General features: G+C 35.3%; 1 protein-coding gene across 1 annotated transcript in view; it reads left to right on the top strand.

The window, feature by feature from the left end:
* ITGA9 (integrin subunit alpha 9) overlaps nt 1-12380 on the top strand; it is a gene marked incomplete at its 3' end in the record, with an annotated part of 228818 nt that extends 216438 nt beyond the window's left edge. The window contains 1 exon segment of the mRNA XM_083379007.1: nt 12282-12380. Within this exon segment, the coding sequence (XP_083235133.1) occupies nt 12282-12380 (99 nt within the window).
* Between the last annotated feature and the right edge of the window lie 7818 nt (nt 12381-20198).

Below are 20198 nucleotides of genomic sequence, written 5' to 3'. Positions count from 1 at the left end.
GCATTCTTTTAGAGAGTCATTGAGGCTACTTGGAGGTTTATTTGTGTCCTTAGGGTCACCTAAGTAGTGCAAATGAGTGTGGAGCCTTCTCGGAATTGTTGAAAGTTCTGACTGGATAGTGGGGAATAGAAGAATTTATACTCCTTGAAGACAGAATCCTTAATATTGAAGTTTACAGAAATCCCCCACACACAGATCAGTATTTACATTTTGATTCTCACCACCGACTGGAGCACAAAATGGGGGTTATCAGAACCCCACACTACCAAGCTGAAGGCCTTCCTACCAGCAAAGATGGGAAAGAAAAAGAACTAAAACACATCAAGGAAGCTCCTCCATAACAAAGAAGAAAATAATAAATGAAGCAATGTAATCATTCCATATGTTGCAGGAATATCGGAAAAGCTCAGGAGGATCAGCCAACACAACATATGTGTATACTTCAAACCCAAGAATACACAAAGGCAGAAGGATAAAACACCCAGACACAAACTGAGCAATGTAGAATATGCAGTACAATGCAGTGAGCCATGTGCAGATCTGTACATTGGGGAAACAACCACTTCATAAACGCATGGCACAACATAGAACAAACCCATCAGGACAAGATTCTGCATTTAAAAGACAAAGGCCACTCTTTCAAAGACAGCAAAGTCCACATTTTGGACAAATAGGACTGCTGGTTAGAAAGAGGGGTCAAAGAGGCCATTTATGTCAAAATTGAGCAGCCCTTTCTCAACAGAGAGGGTGAGAGACAACATTATCTATCTCTAGTCTACAACACAGTCCTTTCAACAGAACCAAGAAGGCTCCACACCTATTTGCACTATTCAGGTAAACCTGATGACACAGATAAACATCCAGTGGCCTCAAAGACTCTCTAAAAGAATGCAAATGACCAGTTGTCTGAAAGGAATATAAATCTTTCCATTCCCACCATCCAGTCAAAGCTGAGGAAGCTACTTGGATGAGAAGAAAAAAGAAGAAAGTCCAGTTCCCTCGTAAAAAAAGCATCTTTGGGACAAGTATGACCTGGATGACTAAGAATCTCCATAGACATTCCCAAGGGCCTAGAATAGGCAGATGTTGTTGTTTGATGGTATTAAATATATTGTTGCAAAATGTAAGCTATTCCAAGTAAAGTTGCCTTTTGCAATTGACTGATGGTGATTTTGTCAATATCAATGGTGCTTCAGCTGTTTTGGGATTGCACCCAAGGTGCTTATTACTATTGGTACTATCTTTGATTACTTTTACTCCAGTTGTTCTATTTTTATTTGCAGGTGTTTGTATTTTGTGATTTTCTCCAGTTCTTTCTCTTCTATTTTACTGTCTCCAGTCACTGCTATAGCCATTATCTAGACTTTTTGTCTCTCCTATTGAAGTATATGAATTCCTTTCAATAACTAATGAATTTCTTTCAATAAGTAAGAAAATGCCCAATAAATTTCTTCAGCATATGGAAAGCTTAAAGGAACACCATAGATTTTTCCTCATTAGTACAATACTCTGACAAATCTTTGGAGAAATAGAATTGATTGTGCACAGTTGCCACTTAATATAAATAGGAGTCTGAGCAAATCATTCCCACCCTTCATGGTATTGCAGTTTCTCCTCCACAAGTAATGGGACTTCGTTGGAGGTCTGTATGTGTTTGTGTGTGTGTGTATTTGTATTCTCTGCAACCGTATGGGTAAACATTGAATTAAATTTTAAAGTGTAATCAATTGGAGGTGTGTGTGTGTGTGTGTACATCAGAAGCCAGTTATGCATTTTAGCTTTTAGTTCGCATCATATAAACATATATAATCTCCTGACAAGAAAAAAGTTATTTTATGGGGTAAGCAATTTTTCAGAATGAGTAGAATTCTTAAGAACTCAAGCCAAGGCATATATGTATGTCAAATTAAAAGGTGCTAATAATTACATGATTAGAAACTTCTAGAAATATAAACTAAAGCAGCAGATGCATTTTAAAAATAAATAATTGTTTGAGAAGTACATTGTTTTGAAAAGTAGAACATATTCTTTGATCTATATTTATCATTGGTTGAACCAAGTATACAGCAATTGCTCATACTAATATGATAATTATAGAACAGATGTAATGTTCTGTAATGTTATATACTTTTGGCAAAAAATGGACCATAATTGTATTACCCTTTGCTTGATCTCATTAATAATGTTTAAAGTTTAGCTTGAATATAGAGTTCCAAATAATGCCAGAGGTCCTTTAAAAATATTTTTGCATCCTGTCAAGAGACGGAAGGAACAATATATTCATTAATTCATATGCTGGATGATAAAATGGCAGTTAGCTACCACTGTATTCCAGCTTGGACTTGTGAAGTATGAATGTTCTTGGGCAAATTTAAAAACATATTTAGAACAAATATGCTCTTTTCTGAATGCTGCAGGGAGAACAGTTCATATTTTTTATCAGTTTTACTGCTGTAGATGATTTTATGACAAATTTTGTTCTGTAAAATGGAGCTTCATTTATCTTAATTCAGAGATAAAGTCCATTTTGTTTCAAGAAAAAATAAAACAAGGGATGGAACTGAGGAAGGCTACAGAAGACCTTGGATTTGAAAAGGTCATGTCCAATATCTAGAAGATATAAAAGGACTAAAAAATGATACAGTCAGGATATAGTTGGAATTTGAATGGAGTGGGCTTACTGCCAAAAAAATAATAACCTAAACAATATTTACAAAGGTCAAAAGAAAAATTGAACTTGGGTGATCCTTAGACAAAAATTTATGAAACCCACAGGAAAACCATTAAAACCATGCTATCCTGTCCTTCCTCTTATCTCCTTTATTATAGATTATAGTAGCCAGTAAACTAGCATTAAACTGAAGTCATGCCTTCTGAGCAGAAACTAGACATAAAGAGAGAGGAAGAATGCAGCATAAAACAGCATGTTTTTATTTCCAATGTTTCATACTCTTAAGAAAAATTGCTTGATAGATGGAAAACTGTTAAATTTTGAACTTGCCATTAGTGCCTATATACTTAAAGTGGGATCAGTACAGCACCTGAATAATACAATTCTTTGCATTCACATAAACTCATAAAGAAGACACAAAGTAGTATGCTGACAATTTTCATTGGCTTTTTTAAAAAAATGATTTCTTTAAATGCTCTTCATTTTTTTATCCCTCAAAAATGAAACAAGGACATTTCAGTGAAACTGTGAAATTCCTTATGGAGTACCTATAGTACTTTAGTTCTGAGATGACATGGAGGATTTGTAAGAGGATCTCGTCTTTCCTTATCCCAGCAGTCTGATCTGGCCTTGGCTTCACATATATATAAGTTGAATGCGTGAGGGAATTTCTGCCTTTTGCCCTTTTTCTTTACAAATTGAGAAAGATTGGAGGGCCAAAAAGTTACAGAGGTTTAAAGGTTTAAAGGAAAGCATATCAGAATACAAAGCACTCTTTTTTTTTTTAGGGTAGGGTAGGGGGGTAGGGTAGGGGGGGGATTGTCAAAGATAAAATGTATGATAAAACAAAGCACTCTTTTTAATCTCATGAACTTTTTCTCCGAAAAAGTGCAAATGTCCTTCCATAACGAATTTGAAAGACATTGCCAAGCATCCTTAGAGTGAGGTACAAAAACAGTTAGGTTGTTTTTCAGAAGAACATTTTCAGAAAATTGGGCGATAGCTTTTGGCAAAGTGATGCCCAAAATATACAATATGCACAAACATCAAATAACTATCACCATGCATGACTTCCAAGTGAGAGTGGAGTATATGCACAAGAAAAGAAGGGTAGCATGCATATTTACTAATTAATAGATTTTCCATTAGGAATTGTCAATGTAGCTTGCAAAACTGTATGTAACAGTTCTACAGTTAAACAAGCAGTCTAACATTAGATCAGTTGGCAGTAATGATACTTGGTTATGTTATGCCACATTTAAGTTCAGAATTTCATATTCCTAGTACATTTGGTCTCCTCTTGCATTGAAACTAGGAATTCCAATTTATCTGTACACTTTCCATTTCAGAAATCTGTTTGGTACACTTTTAAGATTGGAAAGACATTCTTTTTCCATTTAGTGCCTTTCTTTTAACCTTTCCTGAGCTGTTTCTGTTGGCAGTTCAGTGGACATTTAAGCCTTTAGTTGTTTCTTCTTGTTGTAGTGATTAATTATTGTTTAATCTAGCTGTCTATTTTTGGTCTGAATAACCTATTTTTATACATGATATGTGGGAAGGAAAGGGACAAAAGATTTTTAAAAACCAAAATTGCATAATATTTTAGGTATTTGTGTATTTTTACTGTGACATTCGTTTGAGTGCATTCCAAATTGCATTTTGTTATACTCCAAATAGAAATGTAATGCTTTCTTCTAAAAGTTCTATTCAAAAAATGCAGTAGATGGCAGTGTAGTTATGCTGGATAGGAGTTAACATATAAAAAGAAATGTGGCAAAATTTGATTTTGCCCAGCCAAAAGTTTGAGGGATCAGCTTTTAAATTCAAGCTGCTCATGAATTTCAGCTCCACTGAGATCCAGTTTCATTGTTATTATTAACAAATGATCATAATTAATAAAAATACTGAGTTAAAATTATAAAACGTCATAATTTCACTCTATTCTGGATTAGCAGGGCTGTATCTAAAGTACAGTGCTTCATCATCCTCTAAGGAAGTCTCAGGCACAGTGGAGTGTGCTCAAAGAAAGTAACCAGAAGAGTGAAATTACTGGGAATACTTAGCTAGTTGAAGGGAATGTTAAGAACTGAAGGGCTGTCATGAAAAAATAGGACACATGTCTCTTTCCCCTAGCTCTTGAAAACAAGATTGGAAGTGGATTGAATGTGGTAAGCAAGCTAAGTAAGATAGAAACAGACCGCCTTGGAAAGTTGTCAATCCTGTGAGGTAGGCTGTGAGCGAGTGATTGGCCCAAAGTTACCTATTGAATTTCTGTAGCTGAGCATATCCAGGCCTTTCCATTAGCTCAGTCTTTTTCGTCAAAAATGGATGCTTTTTCCCTGTCTGGACTGGACTGAATGATATAAAGGCTTGAGGTGTTTTTTTTTTAATTCCCTGGGAGCCATTTGGAATTTTATAAGATAAATTCTTAGCTCCTTATGATAGCTGCTATTCTACTAAGGATGTGGATATTGGCCTTTTTTAAAATGTTGAATTCAGATTGCCAGAGAGCTTATTCTGCTTGTTTATCTCTCTCTGTAAATCAAAACTATCAACTCAGGATCGTTTTTGAGGTTTTATTTTTTCCTATTAGACATTTTGATACTGATTGTGAATAATGTACTAATATTTATTCTTTTCCCTTTAGTTAGCAAAATATTTCTATGCAGAGACAGGTTCTACATAATGTAATAAGTTTCTGAGAAATTTCAAATAGCTAAGTTAGGTTTTAAGATGGGAATTGAGAAACAGTGATTAGTACTATTTAGTTTATTTAGTTTATTTATCAAATTTATTTGCTGACCATCTCATGATTCAGGCAGTTATTGCATAATAGGTGACAAATGAATATACTGTGTACCTTTTACAAATCAGGGTTCACTTTTAGAAGCTGAAATTAGTATCAACTAAATGAGACTGTAAATTATGTTAAATCCATGAAAGGGACTTAACACAGAGAAGGACCAAGAAGAAGCACTATATAACTGAGCTGAACTTTGAACAGGCATTAAAATGTAGATGGAAAAGAACTATAAGAATTGGCATGCCAAACAATTATTTGAATAAAAGACAATTGCCAAACCTGAACTAAATGCATATTGTGTAAAAACAGTTTTCTTTGTGCAATTATAATTCTAGTTTAAAAATCATCTTGAATATATAGTGATTTTTCCTGAGGTAGAAATATCTGTCCAAATAGCAGTTTGTATTTCCATACCGGTTGTGATGCTTTCTTAAGTTACTGTTACAGCAACAGCCTAACCACATGACATTCCCACTTAATACTGTTTTATTTTGGTCATTTATGTGTTTCTTCAAGTGGCCTCCTTTTCTGAAATTCTTTTGATAAATGGTGATTGTCTTTCATCTCACCTCCCCTGCCTCACCTCACCCCAGAATACATCTTTACAGAGTTGCTCTGAGGCAAAAGAGAGGGTGACCTGACATATGCTATATTGAGCTTTTGAAAGAAAAGTGGGATATACATTTAAGAAATAAAGCATACAAAGATAAGAAATAAAATTAATGAAACCTGTGTTTATAAGGTAATGAAAAGCATCTGATCTGCCCAGAATTTCTGTTACATAATTAGCAATAGGCCTAGACCAGGGGTAGGCAACCTTGGCTCTTTTATGACTCGTGGACTTCAACTCCCAGGATTCCTGAGCCAACAGTCATAAAAGAGCCAAGGTTGCCTACCTCTGGCCTAGACCAAAATGTGCTTGTATTGCTAACCATATTTGCTTCATCTCTTAAAACAGGCAACCAATTTTGTTTCTTGTTCTATTTCAATAAGAGTAGAATAGCTCAGTTTAAAAATGAGATCATCCGAGGCTATAGAATCACCTCACTTTTAAATCATAAGGACAGCAGCATCTACAGGGTTTGGGTTATACAGAACATCACAATGCAAACTCTGCCCTTTTCTATGAGTGTTGATATTGCGTGCATGTTCAGAACTATGCACTTTCAATTTGATGCTCTAACTGCTGTCTTGTCAGTTTTGGCCAGTATCTCTATTCATAGGTATTTATGTAAAAGGAAGGACAATCTAAGAAGAAACCTCTTAGATCAGGACATTGTGACCGATCATATCCAGTATTTTGTGTCTTCTTTTACTGTCTCTTAGCAGCAACTAGTATATAAGATATGTTGCCTATGATTCAGAAAGTAGTAAATAGTTAACATGAATAGCAATTGATTTCCCATGAACCTCTCCACTTTCCTTTTGAAATCATCTGCCTATTTTTTGGTCTTGATTTTACTGCAGGTCTTAGCTTTTTACAGCTACTCTATTTCTGGACTCATAGCAGGATCACTTGTAGATTCTGAATTTCATGCTTTATTAATATTGATTAACTCTTCCAACTTCTTTTATTGCTTATGAAGGAACAAATTCCTTATCCAATGGTGAAATGATAGAAATCCTAGAAATTGTTGCAGCAAACTTTTAGTGATAATTTCTGAAGCAGATGTTTTGCAAGCCGGCAGTTTTTATTAAAAGAACAGTAGGAAATAGTTTGTTCTTGTTTGTTTGGCCCTGGAGGAAATTAAAAGGAGTTTTTGTAATTTTGATCATAACTGCAAGTGTAGATTTTAATGTTCAAAGTATGTGGTTTGTATGAAGAATAGGCATCTTTAGAGCTCAGCAAGCCATTAAAAAAAAGATAAATGTGTGCATATTTCAGGGACGGATGCACATCACACAGCACTAGTGTCCTCCTGTATTTATTAAATTTCTTTGAAAAATGGCAGTGCAACAACAGTATATCTGTTATGCTCACTGATTTGTTGCTGTCCATGGACTTCTCCTCTCTAGACAATAAATTTGGGACCCAATGCTTAAATGAGTGAATATTATTTGATGGAGTGGTGGGATAATGGATTCTCAAGCAATAAAGGGGAAGAATTCATTAGCTGAAACTTATCTATTCTGTTGCCTTCTAGAAATGTTGGAGTTAAAATTCATATTATCTCTGTCTAGAAGTTCCATGCTGGCTGGAGATGATATAATCTGTAGTTCAACATATCTAACTGGCATAATGGTAGGGAAGGCTGTTTTATCTTTTCCCCTCTAGAGTAATTTTGGGCTGGATTCAGCAAAAGTGATTCAGTCCATCTTATCTGAGGTTTGTGTCTGAGACACAAGTATTCTGCTCCCATTTAGTTTTAGATTTCTGTGAGCTACTGCCTTAAATTTTGTTTGTTCTTTGTTCTCTTTGCTCATTCACATCCTTTGGCATACATTGTGGGGTTCCTATATTTTGCCTTTAAGTTCTTTCAGTCTTACCAATATGTGAAAATTAGCTTCAGATGCCTCTCACTTCATTTTATTCTCCACCCACTATGTCAAGTGCTACATATTTGAAAGATGAAATGTTGATTTCAGGTATGGAAAAGTTGCTCACTGTTAAAGGCTTCCTCCCAGGTGCCTGCCTTTATTTTCACTTTTCTCTTGAGAAGAACTCTAGTAGAATAGATAAGATATATCATTGCAAATACGAAGACTCTTAGTAGCAGGAATCTCCTACTAACTAAGGATCAGGTTTTTTTCTATAAATGTTTCTCCTAGGATGTAAATCCTGTGGCTTTTTCACCCACCTTTTTTAATAGATTCCTTTCAGTCTGCTTCTTCCTGAGACCCAGTTGTGTTTACAAAATGGTCGTATTTGATTGTAAGCTTTTTGGCCATCTTGCAGGTCCTCAGGCTAATCTCTGTTCTGTTTCTATATAGCAAAAGTCAGAGGAATTAGAAATAATATGGCTGATACAGTTTCGGCTTTTGAATATATCCATGGGAAAGGAATTTCAAAGATAAGACAAAGTTTTTACTTATTTTATAACAGCTTCCCTAACTTAGTTGCCATTTCCTCATATGAATATATCTCCCAGATTTCTAAGCAATAACACTAGTGGACTGAACAGCAAACATAAGGAGGGTAGCAAGGTTGGGAAAGGGTGTTTTGAGAGATCTTGAATCACACTAAGGCTCAGAGAACGTTAAAATGAAATGGTTTGGTAGATGAATAAATCCTTTAAATATGCTTAATCCAAAGCATCTAAGAACTTACAGGACATCAGCATATTTTTGATGCAAGATAGTCATTTACCAGTGCAGATACTAGAATATTAATGCAATAGCTTTCCAACAGCATGCATTTTTCAGAAGGCATAATGCAATATTGTTTCTCGTAGGCATTGAAGTAGCTATTTGTTTAATGTAATAAAACATATTACAAGCTTCAGCTCTAAGGTTGTTGTACATCAGAGTCACTATTATGCAAACCATTTGAATTGTTTCTGAGCTACAAAATTTGTTTTATTATAATAATTTTATCACAATGTCCATCAGAATGAAGAGATGATTTGGATGAGGAGATAGATGAGGGGATTTGGATGAGGGGATAGATGGGGAACTAATCAAATTTGTAGACAACACCAAGCTGGCAGAAATAGCCAACACCCAAGAAGATAGGCTTAAGATACAGGAGGATCTTGACAGACACTGGGCGCTATCTAACAAAATGAAATTCAGTGGTGAAAGACGTAAGGTTCTACATTTAGGCAAGAAAAGCCAAATGGATAGGTACAGTATAGAAGGTACCTTGCTTGATAGTAATAACTGTGAGAGAGATCTCAGAGTCCTAGTGGACAATCACTTAAATATGAGCCAGCAGTGTGCTGCAGCTGCCAAAAAAGCCAACACAATGCTAGCCTGCATTAACAGAGGGATAGAATCAAGATCATGTGAAGTGTTAATATCACTTTACAATGCCTTGGTAAGGCCACACTTGGAATACTGCATCCAGTTTTGGTCACCATGATGTAAAAAAGATGTTGAGATTCTAGAAAGAGTACAAAGATGATTAGGGGACTGGAGGCTAAAACATATAAGGAAACGGTTGCTGGAACTGGGTATGTCTAGTCTAATGAAGAGAAGGACGTGGGGTGACACGATAGCAGTCTTCCAATATATCAGGGGCTGCCACAAAGAAGAGAGATTCAAGGTATTCTCCAAAGTGCCTGAAGGCAGGACAAGAAGCAATGGATGGAAACTAATCAAGAAGAGAAGCAACCTAGAACTAAGGAGAAACTTCCTGACAGTTAGAACAATTAATCAGTGGAACAATCTGCCTCCAGAAGCTGTGAATGCTCCAACACTGGAAGTTTTTAAGAAGAGACTGAACAGCCATTTGTCTGAGCAGTGGGTTGGACTAGATGACCTCTAAGGTCCCTTACAACTTTATTATTAAGGTTGGTATTGTTGTTGTTGTGAAATAAGCAAACTTTCTCAACGGTAAACAGAATAATGAATGAGGCTGATGGAAATATGATGCTGGACATGCAGCCCAGCAATGCTATATGCAACCCCATACTTCATTATATACGGTAAATAATATTTTTTCTTGCTTTTCAGCATTGCCTTTAACCAGAAACGCTTTCCAATTCTGAATTTTTGTAGGACGTACAATTCGATAAAAGATTTTCAATTAAAAATCTATAGTTAACAGGAGCTTAGCAGGATCAAAGCTCTTTTAAATACACTCCATGTTGGGAAAGAGAGTAATAACATCTGACTGATGGAGGTGTACTAAAACATCACAAACTGCAGGAGGGTGAAAACAGGTTTAAAACAGTAGGAGTTACATAAATGTTTAATTACAATGAACAAAATATTGACTTAATGATCTCAATGCCATGCTGCTACATTTGAGCAATTACTCTTGAATGCTTACTCAAATCTCTTGCAATTATTTTTGTTTATGGAATGGCATAAAAACCCCAGTAAGGAAGAAAAGACTCAACTGTTTACAGAACCCAATTTCTTTACTCGAGAGGGGAACTTGCAAAGCCACAAATTAATATTAAATGACCAGTCAAAATAGTGGCCCACAATTCCAAACTGAACAGAAAGCTTGCAGATGTTCTCTGTCACAGTGAATATGATCTCCATTGAAACAGTGCAATCTTTTTGGATAATTGGATAGTTGTGCAGTTATTATTCAGGGTTTGTGTAGAGTGTAAAATTTATGCTGAACCTCTGAGTTTGCAACTGTACCCTCTTGTGGACAATCTGTACCAAAATAGTTAATGTGAATGTTAAATATTTATTCCTTGCAGAATATCATGAGATACTTTTAATATAAACTTTTAAAAAAAAGTTATGCTGAATTTTTCCTAAACTGAAACTTGGTATAATTTTGAATAATAGTTAAAGCTGAAGGAGGTTTTTAAAAATCTTAATGAGTAGCGAAACCTTTCCACTTTGCTACTTCTTAAAGCAGCCACTTAATTCCAAGGTGTGACCATGAAATATACTGCTGAAATGCCAAGGGCTCCTAAAGAATCTCTGCTTATTGGGCTGGAAAGGAGTTCGTGTTCTTGTGCAAAATCTAAAGGTAGAGCATCAAATGGTAGTCTTATGGGGAAGTATCAGCCTTTCTCCTGAAGCCCCACTGAAAATAACTACTGTAAGCTGAGAAAATATACATAGTAACCCTAGAATCCCCAAGAAGCTTTATCCTTTTCCTACCAAAAAACAGGGAACTTCTAATGAATAGCAAGGGAATTTTAGACAGAGGAGAATGTGAAGGGTAATAAATAGGGAAGGTTGCAAAAGGGAAGAAGTGTGAGATAATAGTTAATAGTGAGATAAAGGAAATTAACCCCTATGTTTTAGTATATTTTAACATAGGGGTTAATTTCCTATATAAATTTATTTCAGTTCTTCTTCTATCATTTCTCGTTATCAAATAGAATACCCTTTTGTAACATTGTTTCTCTGTTATTATTCATTTTTTGTTTTAGTTCATATATTTAGTTCACATATTTAGTTCCTAAATATGTGAACTAAATATATGAACTAAAACCAAAAATGAATAATATATAAATAACTATATTCAATAGTTATATTCAATAATATATGAATATATTCAATAATATAGTTCCTAAATATGTGGCTTTTTGACCGTAGAGTACGAAGTAGGGTCTATAAATCTGTGTTTCAAAACAAAGGCCATTTTTATTTTCTTTTATCAATCTGGATCTTTGAAAGTAAAAAAGCACAGAGCAATACTGTCAATAAATAGAGGAGTAGTGATAATTAAAAGAATCAGAAAACAGCTATCAAATTGGGGACTGTGGATTCAGGCTACAGGAAAGCAAAGATCATGCAGTTCTTTATATGTGAATGGTGAGAATCATCAATAGAGAAGATTTTTAAACTTCATATTCTGTTTGTTACTTTATCAGAAGCATGTTTGTTTGTTTGGAGTATTCTGAACCAACATGCCTTTTTCTCTTATGTTCATAATTACCTGGACCATGAATCTTCCATACCCGATGTAATTCAAAGTCATATCTCTGCTTGCAGCATTACTCTTCATATGTATTGGAATACATATCTTGGAATTTCCACCTAATATGTCTCACACTTCTGGAATGCATCTTATTGGGGAAGCCTGATCAGATCTTGCTTGTTTTCTGATGAGTACCTTTCTATTAATAGAGTAGTGAAACAATCTGAGAATATATATTACAAATAAAAAAAGGAATCCAAATATTCATAAAGTTGTTTCTTCCCTCCTCCCTTTTTTTCTTTAATTTGCAGATGGGCTTCTTTCGCAGAAAATATAAAGAAATAATTGAGGCTGAGAAGAATAGACAAGAGAATGAAGATAGTTGGGACTGGGTCCAGAAAAACCAATGAATTATATTGGGGGTAAGGAAACATTAGAATCCTGGCCATGTGGTACACATTTGTTCCCTATTGGTCCTGCTCTTGTATCTTCCATATGTGGAAGAAGGAATCTTCTCCAGATTTTCCGGAGGCCTCATTGATGCGGTTGTTCTTCATCACCTTACAGTAGGGAACATATCTTGAGGCAACCACTGCAGACTTGTCAGGTGACTGAAGCAATTTATACATCTTGGAAGAAATGAACTTGGATGACTAAGCTGCAGTGCAGATCAATATTTATGAATCTAGCATATATGTGGTATACCCTCAGGGGAAGACTGTTTCCGAAAAAATATTTTTCATAAGCTTTTATACTGATTGTATGTCTCTCTCTCTCTCTGTGTGTATGTGTGTGTGTATATGTGTGTGTGTGTGTGTGTGTGTATGTATGTATATATATATATATATATATATATATATATGTATCAATGTTGTATGTTTTCTTTTGAGATAGATTCACAATAGCTGCTGCAATCCTATATTCACATTTGCTTGGAAGCTAAGTTCCAATAAATTCAATAGAGCTTACTTCTAAGTAGGTATATTAGAGAATGCACTGTTAGATTGTAATCCTTTGCACTTACCAGGGAATAAACCCAATAACATTTAATTGGGTGTAGTGGGGCTTCCTTCCGAGTAAGTTCACAAAGGACTGTCCTGTAAAGCACTGATATCCAGCTGAAATTTTGGTCATGCATATGTGTTTGTATCTACTATACTGTACTTTTGAATGTCAATGCGAAAGAGAAGCAGATGATATGAATGGAAAGATTTCATGTAATAGAATCTACCAGTTCTGGTTCTGGTTTATGCAAAGCCAATGTTTTTAAAAAAAATCTGAAGTTAAATGTTTGCTTATGTGAAATTAAAAAAAAATCTGTTATTCAGGGATTAAACATGACACATTTCAAAAGGAACAATTTTTATATATTTTCCTTCCTTTTGTTACAGTGTTCAGTTGTGCAGCAGGAAGGTGCTTTTGTTTTTTGTTTTTAAAAAGTAATAATTTACAATTTCTTCAGCTATCCCTTAGCAGGGGCTAATGCTTTCAGCGTGAGGTTTCACTTGTTTACACTTACAGCAGAGGTTCGTGTTGTGTGAACCTCAAACTGCATGGCAAACCACCAGTAGAATTAAGTAACTTGCCAAGGACTTGCTATCTACTTCCTAGTTTTGCAGTCTCAGGCAGGCAGCAGAAATAGGAGGGACACCGACGTTTTGGTTCTAACTGTGTTTTGGTGAGTGACACAGACTAGCTTGCCTTGCGAGGCAATGAGAAGACACTTCCAAAATTAATGACTGTCTTTTTGGAAGTATCCCAAAAAGTAATTTTGGAATTAATCCCTGTCATTCATTTTGGAAGTATCCCGTTTGGGGGGGAAAATAAAGTGAAGATGGAAAGTTTGGAGGACAAATACAATTGTTGGCACTATACACTGACATGAAAAATGATTGTGCTGGAAAGGAAAATAAAGACTATATATTATTCTGTTTAAAACTATTTCCTGCATTTCCCTCAGTGTGCGATATTCTCTCTGGATGATTAAAAATGCATTGTGACTAACTACCTAATGCTCACAGCTTTTAGGTGGCTTTATTAATAGGGCACATTGCATTAGAGAAAGAAGCACAAATAACTTCCTTTGATTCAGCAAAGGAAACCTTTCACTGAGATGGTATGAAATGGGGATGGTGTGTTAAAGAGTTTATAAATGTAGAAAAGAGAAATTCCCATTATCTAATGTCTGCTTACTATGTTATTATGCATCTGTCATTTTTTTCTGGCCCTGTTCCTTTTAGTAGCTGCCCCTGCAGTTAATCAGTCTGTTTTGCAGTTTGGAAGTTAAAGATATATTGCTGTGGCAAACCAGTACATTTCTGATTCAGATGAGATTCAAATCAGAGTCCTGAAATTTAGTTGTTGGATTCCTGGTTAGTAGCAAAATTTTGCCAACCAGGTGCCTTGTATGTTTCTCACTGTACCTATAAGACTTTATTATAAAAGGATGTGTACATTGCCAGTGTTCAATAGAAGCAAAGTATTTAGTTATAAGGCACGCTTCTGTTGATCAGTCTGGGTTCGAAATAATCACGATCCTATTTAAAGTCCATTACTTTTATAGAATCTAGCCATAAATAAACTTATATCTCACCCTTAATATTTGAAACAATCACACATTACACTGATATGCATTGCAGATAGTCCTTGCTTAACCACTCTGCAGCAATCGTTTGAAGTTACAGTGGTGCTGAATGAATGGTATTTACACCTGGAACTAGTAGTTACAGCTGCTGCAAGCTCCCTCTGGACACGTGATTAAAATTCAAGCAGTTGGCAGCCCACCCACATTTTCCACTAACTGCAGTGGAAAAAATCTCTGACAATTTCAACTTTTTCTTACCTGCCTATCTGTCCCCATCTCTGCCCTTTTGGCAACCTCTGCTGCCTTGTTCCCCACCACCCATCCTGTTCCCAGCTGACCTTTGCACTCTTTTTCTTCCTCTTCCTCCTGCTGCTGCTGATAATATGCACCAGCCTGTCCCTTTGCAAGGCAGTTATTGGCCATATGATCCCTTCCTAATGTGGCGAGGACTTGCCATGCAAAGTGCCAATCCAGGGAGGCTTTGTGAGCAGCCAAAAGAAGACAAAGGCAAAGGGGTAGTAGACCGCAGGGTAGCTGGGACATGTAGTGCAGAGTACCAAAAAGGCAGAAATGGGAGGACAGGGGAGGTGAAGCAGAGGCAGGAGAACCATGAGGTCCTTATTAAAAGTGCTGGGGCTAAATGGTATCATCATGTGATGTTTCACTCAACAACTGTATGACTTAACAGTGGAAATTCCAGTCCCAGTTAAGGTCATTAAGTGAAGACTGTCTGTAATGCAATTTGTCCTGCAATGACAATTCTTCAAATTTTGTTTTCATTATTCCACTTAGGGTATCCAGAGTTAGAAATCAAGCTTTCTAAACATTTTACTTTCAATTTAGAATGGGATTATATTCCAGCATAAATATTTCATGGTATGATGTCAAAGGGCAGAGCAATTTTTTAAAAATCTATTTTCTTAAAAGTCAGTTTATTCATATAGTCATTACTATATGAAGCTACAGGTTTTTTCCCCTACTTGATGCATTTAGGATGGAGGAATCATTTCAAAGTGGGACCTTCTGCATCTCATGCACACATTTTGCCTTTGAGCAATGCTCTCTCTGTCACTCTCCTATGCAGCTATTAGAGTATGAAAAATAACACCAGCAGGTGGCATCCTGCCCTTATAGCTCAGAAGCAAGATAAGCAAAAAAGAGTTTCTTACTGATTTGAAAAAATATGTCCCTTTTTTCACAGAATGTATATGGAATCTGAATGTATTGATATAATTACCGAAATCCTTACTAATTTCCACTTTTGCAATATTTCAGCTTGTGGCATGATCTGTTGTTTCTGTTTTTAAAATACATATAAAGTTAATGCAGATATGTCTACATGAGACATAAAAGTTTATTATCATGTACCTTATGGTGTCTTCAAGAGGTTTATAAGGTGAGTGTTAGTGGATCAAGTAATTGCCCTTTTCATCTGTTATGCACAATGTCATTGCAATAGAAATATATATATAAGGAGAATTTTGATCAATTTGATAGTGGATATTTTGTGGTTGAGGTAATTTTAAATACATTGTTGGTTGCTGATTCAAAACCTGTCTTCCCTGTGAGGAATGGAAACTTTAGCAAGTGATCTATGAAGTAAAATGAGAACTTTAAGCTTAAAAAAATTACAACATGGCTCATATTTTTAAAAACTATCATGCAAAGCTGATGTCTAAATTAAATGATGGATTTCAATTGTACTGTTGATTGTATAGCTATAAAGTTGGGTCTTAGTCCTACCAATTTATTTATTAAGTCACTGAGACACAATATGGTATAGGGACATAAAATATTCCTATTTTTTAAATCAATGTTTCATGAATCATAATAGAAAGAAATCATTGTATTATTTCATAAGACTTAATCCAAATTCCTCAAAGAGGTCCTTCCTATTGCAAGTGTAGATTCCCCTCCATCAACTTAGATCCTTTTAAGGTCGGTGCCTGAAGTGCACCTTATTTTTAATGTGTTGAGCAACCATTACAGCAATTTTGGTTTAAGGATTAGAGTGAAAAAGATTCTTTGTCAGTTAATAATGAACTCTTCATTCATTTTACAAAATTGGGACTTAACTGTACTATTCTAAACTGGAATTACTTAATTAATGGAGCTTGTTTTAGCAGCATACTAGCATTATTAAAAGAGAGTCCTTGGCTTAGTTACATTCATTCTATGAATAGAGGTCCTAAATCAATTTTTTGTTGTTATTCACATAAGAAAAAGAGAATTAATGAATGTATTACTTCCAGAGGAATCTGTGGTTCAGGGGTTGTTTGACTCTGAATTCCCTTATTCTCAGGCAACAATGAGCAGTGGTCAGACCCAACATGAGTTGTATTCCAACACTTCTGAAGGGCCAGATCCCTGAACACCAAATTGTGAAGATGAAGATCTTTTTCTATGAACTTTATGCTAAAAATCATTGCACATTAAAGTTTCAGCAACAATAATAGTATTATGGCACCTTATACAATATACATTAGTGGTTCTCAATTTTTTTCTTCACACAGACCTCTTCTAAACACCTTTTGTGGCCATGGATCATGGCCACAGATCCCCAAGACTTAACTCAAGATTTAAATCATAACATTTCCTCAAATTTTCATGGACCCCCTTTGATGACATCGTGCCCCCCCCAGGAATCCGCAGGCCACAAGTTGAGAACCACTAGTATACAGGTTTAGCCTAGTTACAATGATTTGTAGTAGTATAAAGATTCAAATAGCATTCTATTTCTACCAAGAAAAAGCTGTGGCACAGATCAAATAGTAGCCTTCAAAAATTTATTTTCACCATAACTACGTTGTAGTTCTTTTCAGAATCATCTGGACAAATAAATAAAGATATGCTTATTTGTATTATATATTATAGGACTAACATGCACATAATATCATGTGCTAACATGCCAGCATTTCTTTTAACCTACTACAGCAGTTTAACACTGACCATTAAAGACTGTTCTCAACTCTTCAGTGTAGACAGAAATCTTTCAAGGAGTTTACTTTCTCTGATGATGCTTGATCTGTCACTTATGGGTTTTTTCCCCCATTGTGCTCCTCAGAGGAGCTTCAGCAAAGTTGATTTTGCTGAAGGTTAATCTCGCCTTCATGGAAGCCATTGGACTGTATAGACATTTTCTTAAATAAATAGAAGGTGGGATGGGAGGGAGATAGGGGAAGTGGATGGCTATCATCTCATTGATTTTGCTATAAAAGAATTTGGTCTTGGTTTATTTTTTGCCAAGTAAGTAAATCCCAATGGAGCCAGTAGAAAAAAGCTACTGGCCATTGATGAGAAGGTACTTATGTCTTTTAGCTTGGAAGACAAAACGGTTCTTTGATAAGTGCCTTTATCTCTGTGTAATTTTATTTTTAATGAAAGGCAGAGGGTAGACATTTTTTATTATGGTTTTGTCAAAGGACAGAAACCACCACCTATGATTGAAAAAAAGCCCAGAAAAAATGAATGGAAACTGCAGTATGCTTCCTATGGTTCAGTTAATATTAACAAGTACTTCAAATTAACAATGTGGTTTTATTAACAATTAAATGTATTTGCAAAGCTGTGATTTAGGGATTTTTTTGTTTTAATTTTTTTTGTGGTGTCTTTGTATTGGTCTTTCTGTGCAGCCCTGTGATTGATTTTTACTTTCAGTTACAATAAACAGTCTTGACACTGATACCTACCCAGTTAACTAAAGAATAAATATTTAGTTTGTGTTAAATTTTCATAACTCTTTATCAAGAATCAACCACTCTTAATTAACACAGTAGTGTATCACAGAGATGAGGTATAAACTTTGCACAAAGCATGGCTAAATTACATAATTGAATCATACTTACTACAGTCTATGAAAGCAAAATTCATCCATCTTGATATGCAGAGCTTCTTTGGGTGACTTAATAAATAAATTAGTAGGATTAAGAGACAAATGTATAGTCTTAACAGTCAACATACAACTGAAGTCCATCAATTTTATGAATTATTCTATAATGTATATGCTGAATTAAGTATTAATTAAATTAATTAATTTAAAATTGCCTCATCTTAAACTGAGAATCAGGGAATTCATCAAAGTACTATTTGTGCACAATTGTCTATCACAAATAAATATTGAAACTTGTGGCAGAGTCTCTCCATCCTCGTTAGATGTTAGAAATCTAAGTGAAAAGGATATTTAGTCCTGTATTTGCAAGATGCGGCAAAAAAACAAACCATCATTGCCTGAAATGCTAGTGGAGCCACAGTAGACGGAGTCTTCCTAGAATTCCTACATCTCTTAAATCCAATTTGCTTTTCAGCTTTCATTTGTCTCCTTGAGGCTGCCGTATATGTATTTGTATAGCATAAAAATGCATTTTGTAGAAGTACTGTTTTATAAAGCCTTAGTAAGGCCACACCTGGAATACTGCAACCAGTTTTTGTTACCATATTTAAAAAAAAGATGTTGAGACTTTGGAAAGAGTGCAAAGAAGAGCAGCTAAGATAATTATAGGCCTGGAGACTAAAACATATGAAGAATCAGATTTTGGCTTGGCTAGTTTAGAGAAAAGGAGTACTAGGAGGGACATGATAGCAGAATGCCAGTATTTGAGAGGCTACCACAAAGAGGCTACCACAAAGAGGAGGGGTCAACTTATTTTCCAAAGCACCAGAGGGCAGGACAAGAAATATGGATGAAACTAATCAAGGAGAGAAGCAACCTGGAATTAAGGAGAGACTTCCTAACAGTGAGGACAATTAACCAGTGGAACAGCTTGCTGTCAGAAGTGGGTGCTTCATCACTGGAGGCTTTTAAGAAAAGATTGGACCGCCACCTGTCTGAAATGGTAAAGGGTCTCCTTCTTGAGCAGGGCGATGGACTAGAAGACTTCCAAACTCCCTTCCAGCTCTATTCTGATTGATTTATGCATAGGCAGATAGATATATAAATGTCTGCCATGAGGGTCAGGTTAAATTCAATGAGTGAGCATATGTTAGATTGTTTTGTCAATTTTGTTTTGTGGGATTGATAAATATGTTTGCTGTGTGTGATACTACAACATATGGCCCTCCTTGTAGTAAAATTTCACATTACTGCAAGAATCCAAGAAATATTGAATGGATTTATTACATGTTTATTTATCCAGTGAACTATTTGCTTGCCATATCTTATTCTGGAAAATCTTTTTAAAAATAATTTCTCCCGAGAAACCATTGAAAAATATTTGATAAATGAAATAGTTGAGTAAATAAAAATTCTGTTTTCTGATTCAGTACATGTAAGACATTTAAAATAGCATTGCAGTTGGACCCCATTATGTAAATTCCATTTCCATATCTATAATCAACATTTGTTACATTTCCCTGTGATTACTGCATTTAGAATTAATTCAGATGAGTGAAAAATAACTTGGTGTTCCAGCAAAGATTATATGTTTGTATTTTCCATTCCATGTGCCTAATTTCTTTTGCATAACTGGGAATTATATTTGGAACAGGATGTCTTTAGGCAATTTAGCCTTCAAATAAAAAAACCCATTTGCAATTTAAGCAGTAGAAAGAAAGGAAAGACTGGACCTTTCTGCAATTTTATTGACCCACAATTTAATAATGAACATTCATTATTCCTTGAAGGTGTTTGTTTACCTATCATAAAAAA

Source organism: Vipera ursinii, assembly GCF_947247035.1.
Source record: "Vipera ursinii genome assembly, chromosome: Z".
Taxonomy (NCBI): Eukaryota; Metazoa; Chordata; class Lepidosauria; order Squamata; family Viperidae; genus Vipera; species Vipera ursinii.
Note: the sequence above shows the minus strand (reverse complement) of the source record. Positions and strands in the feature narration are given on the sequence as shown.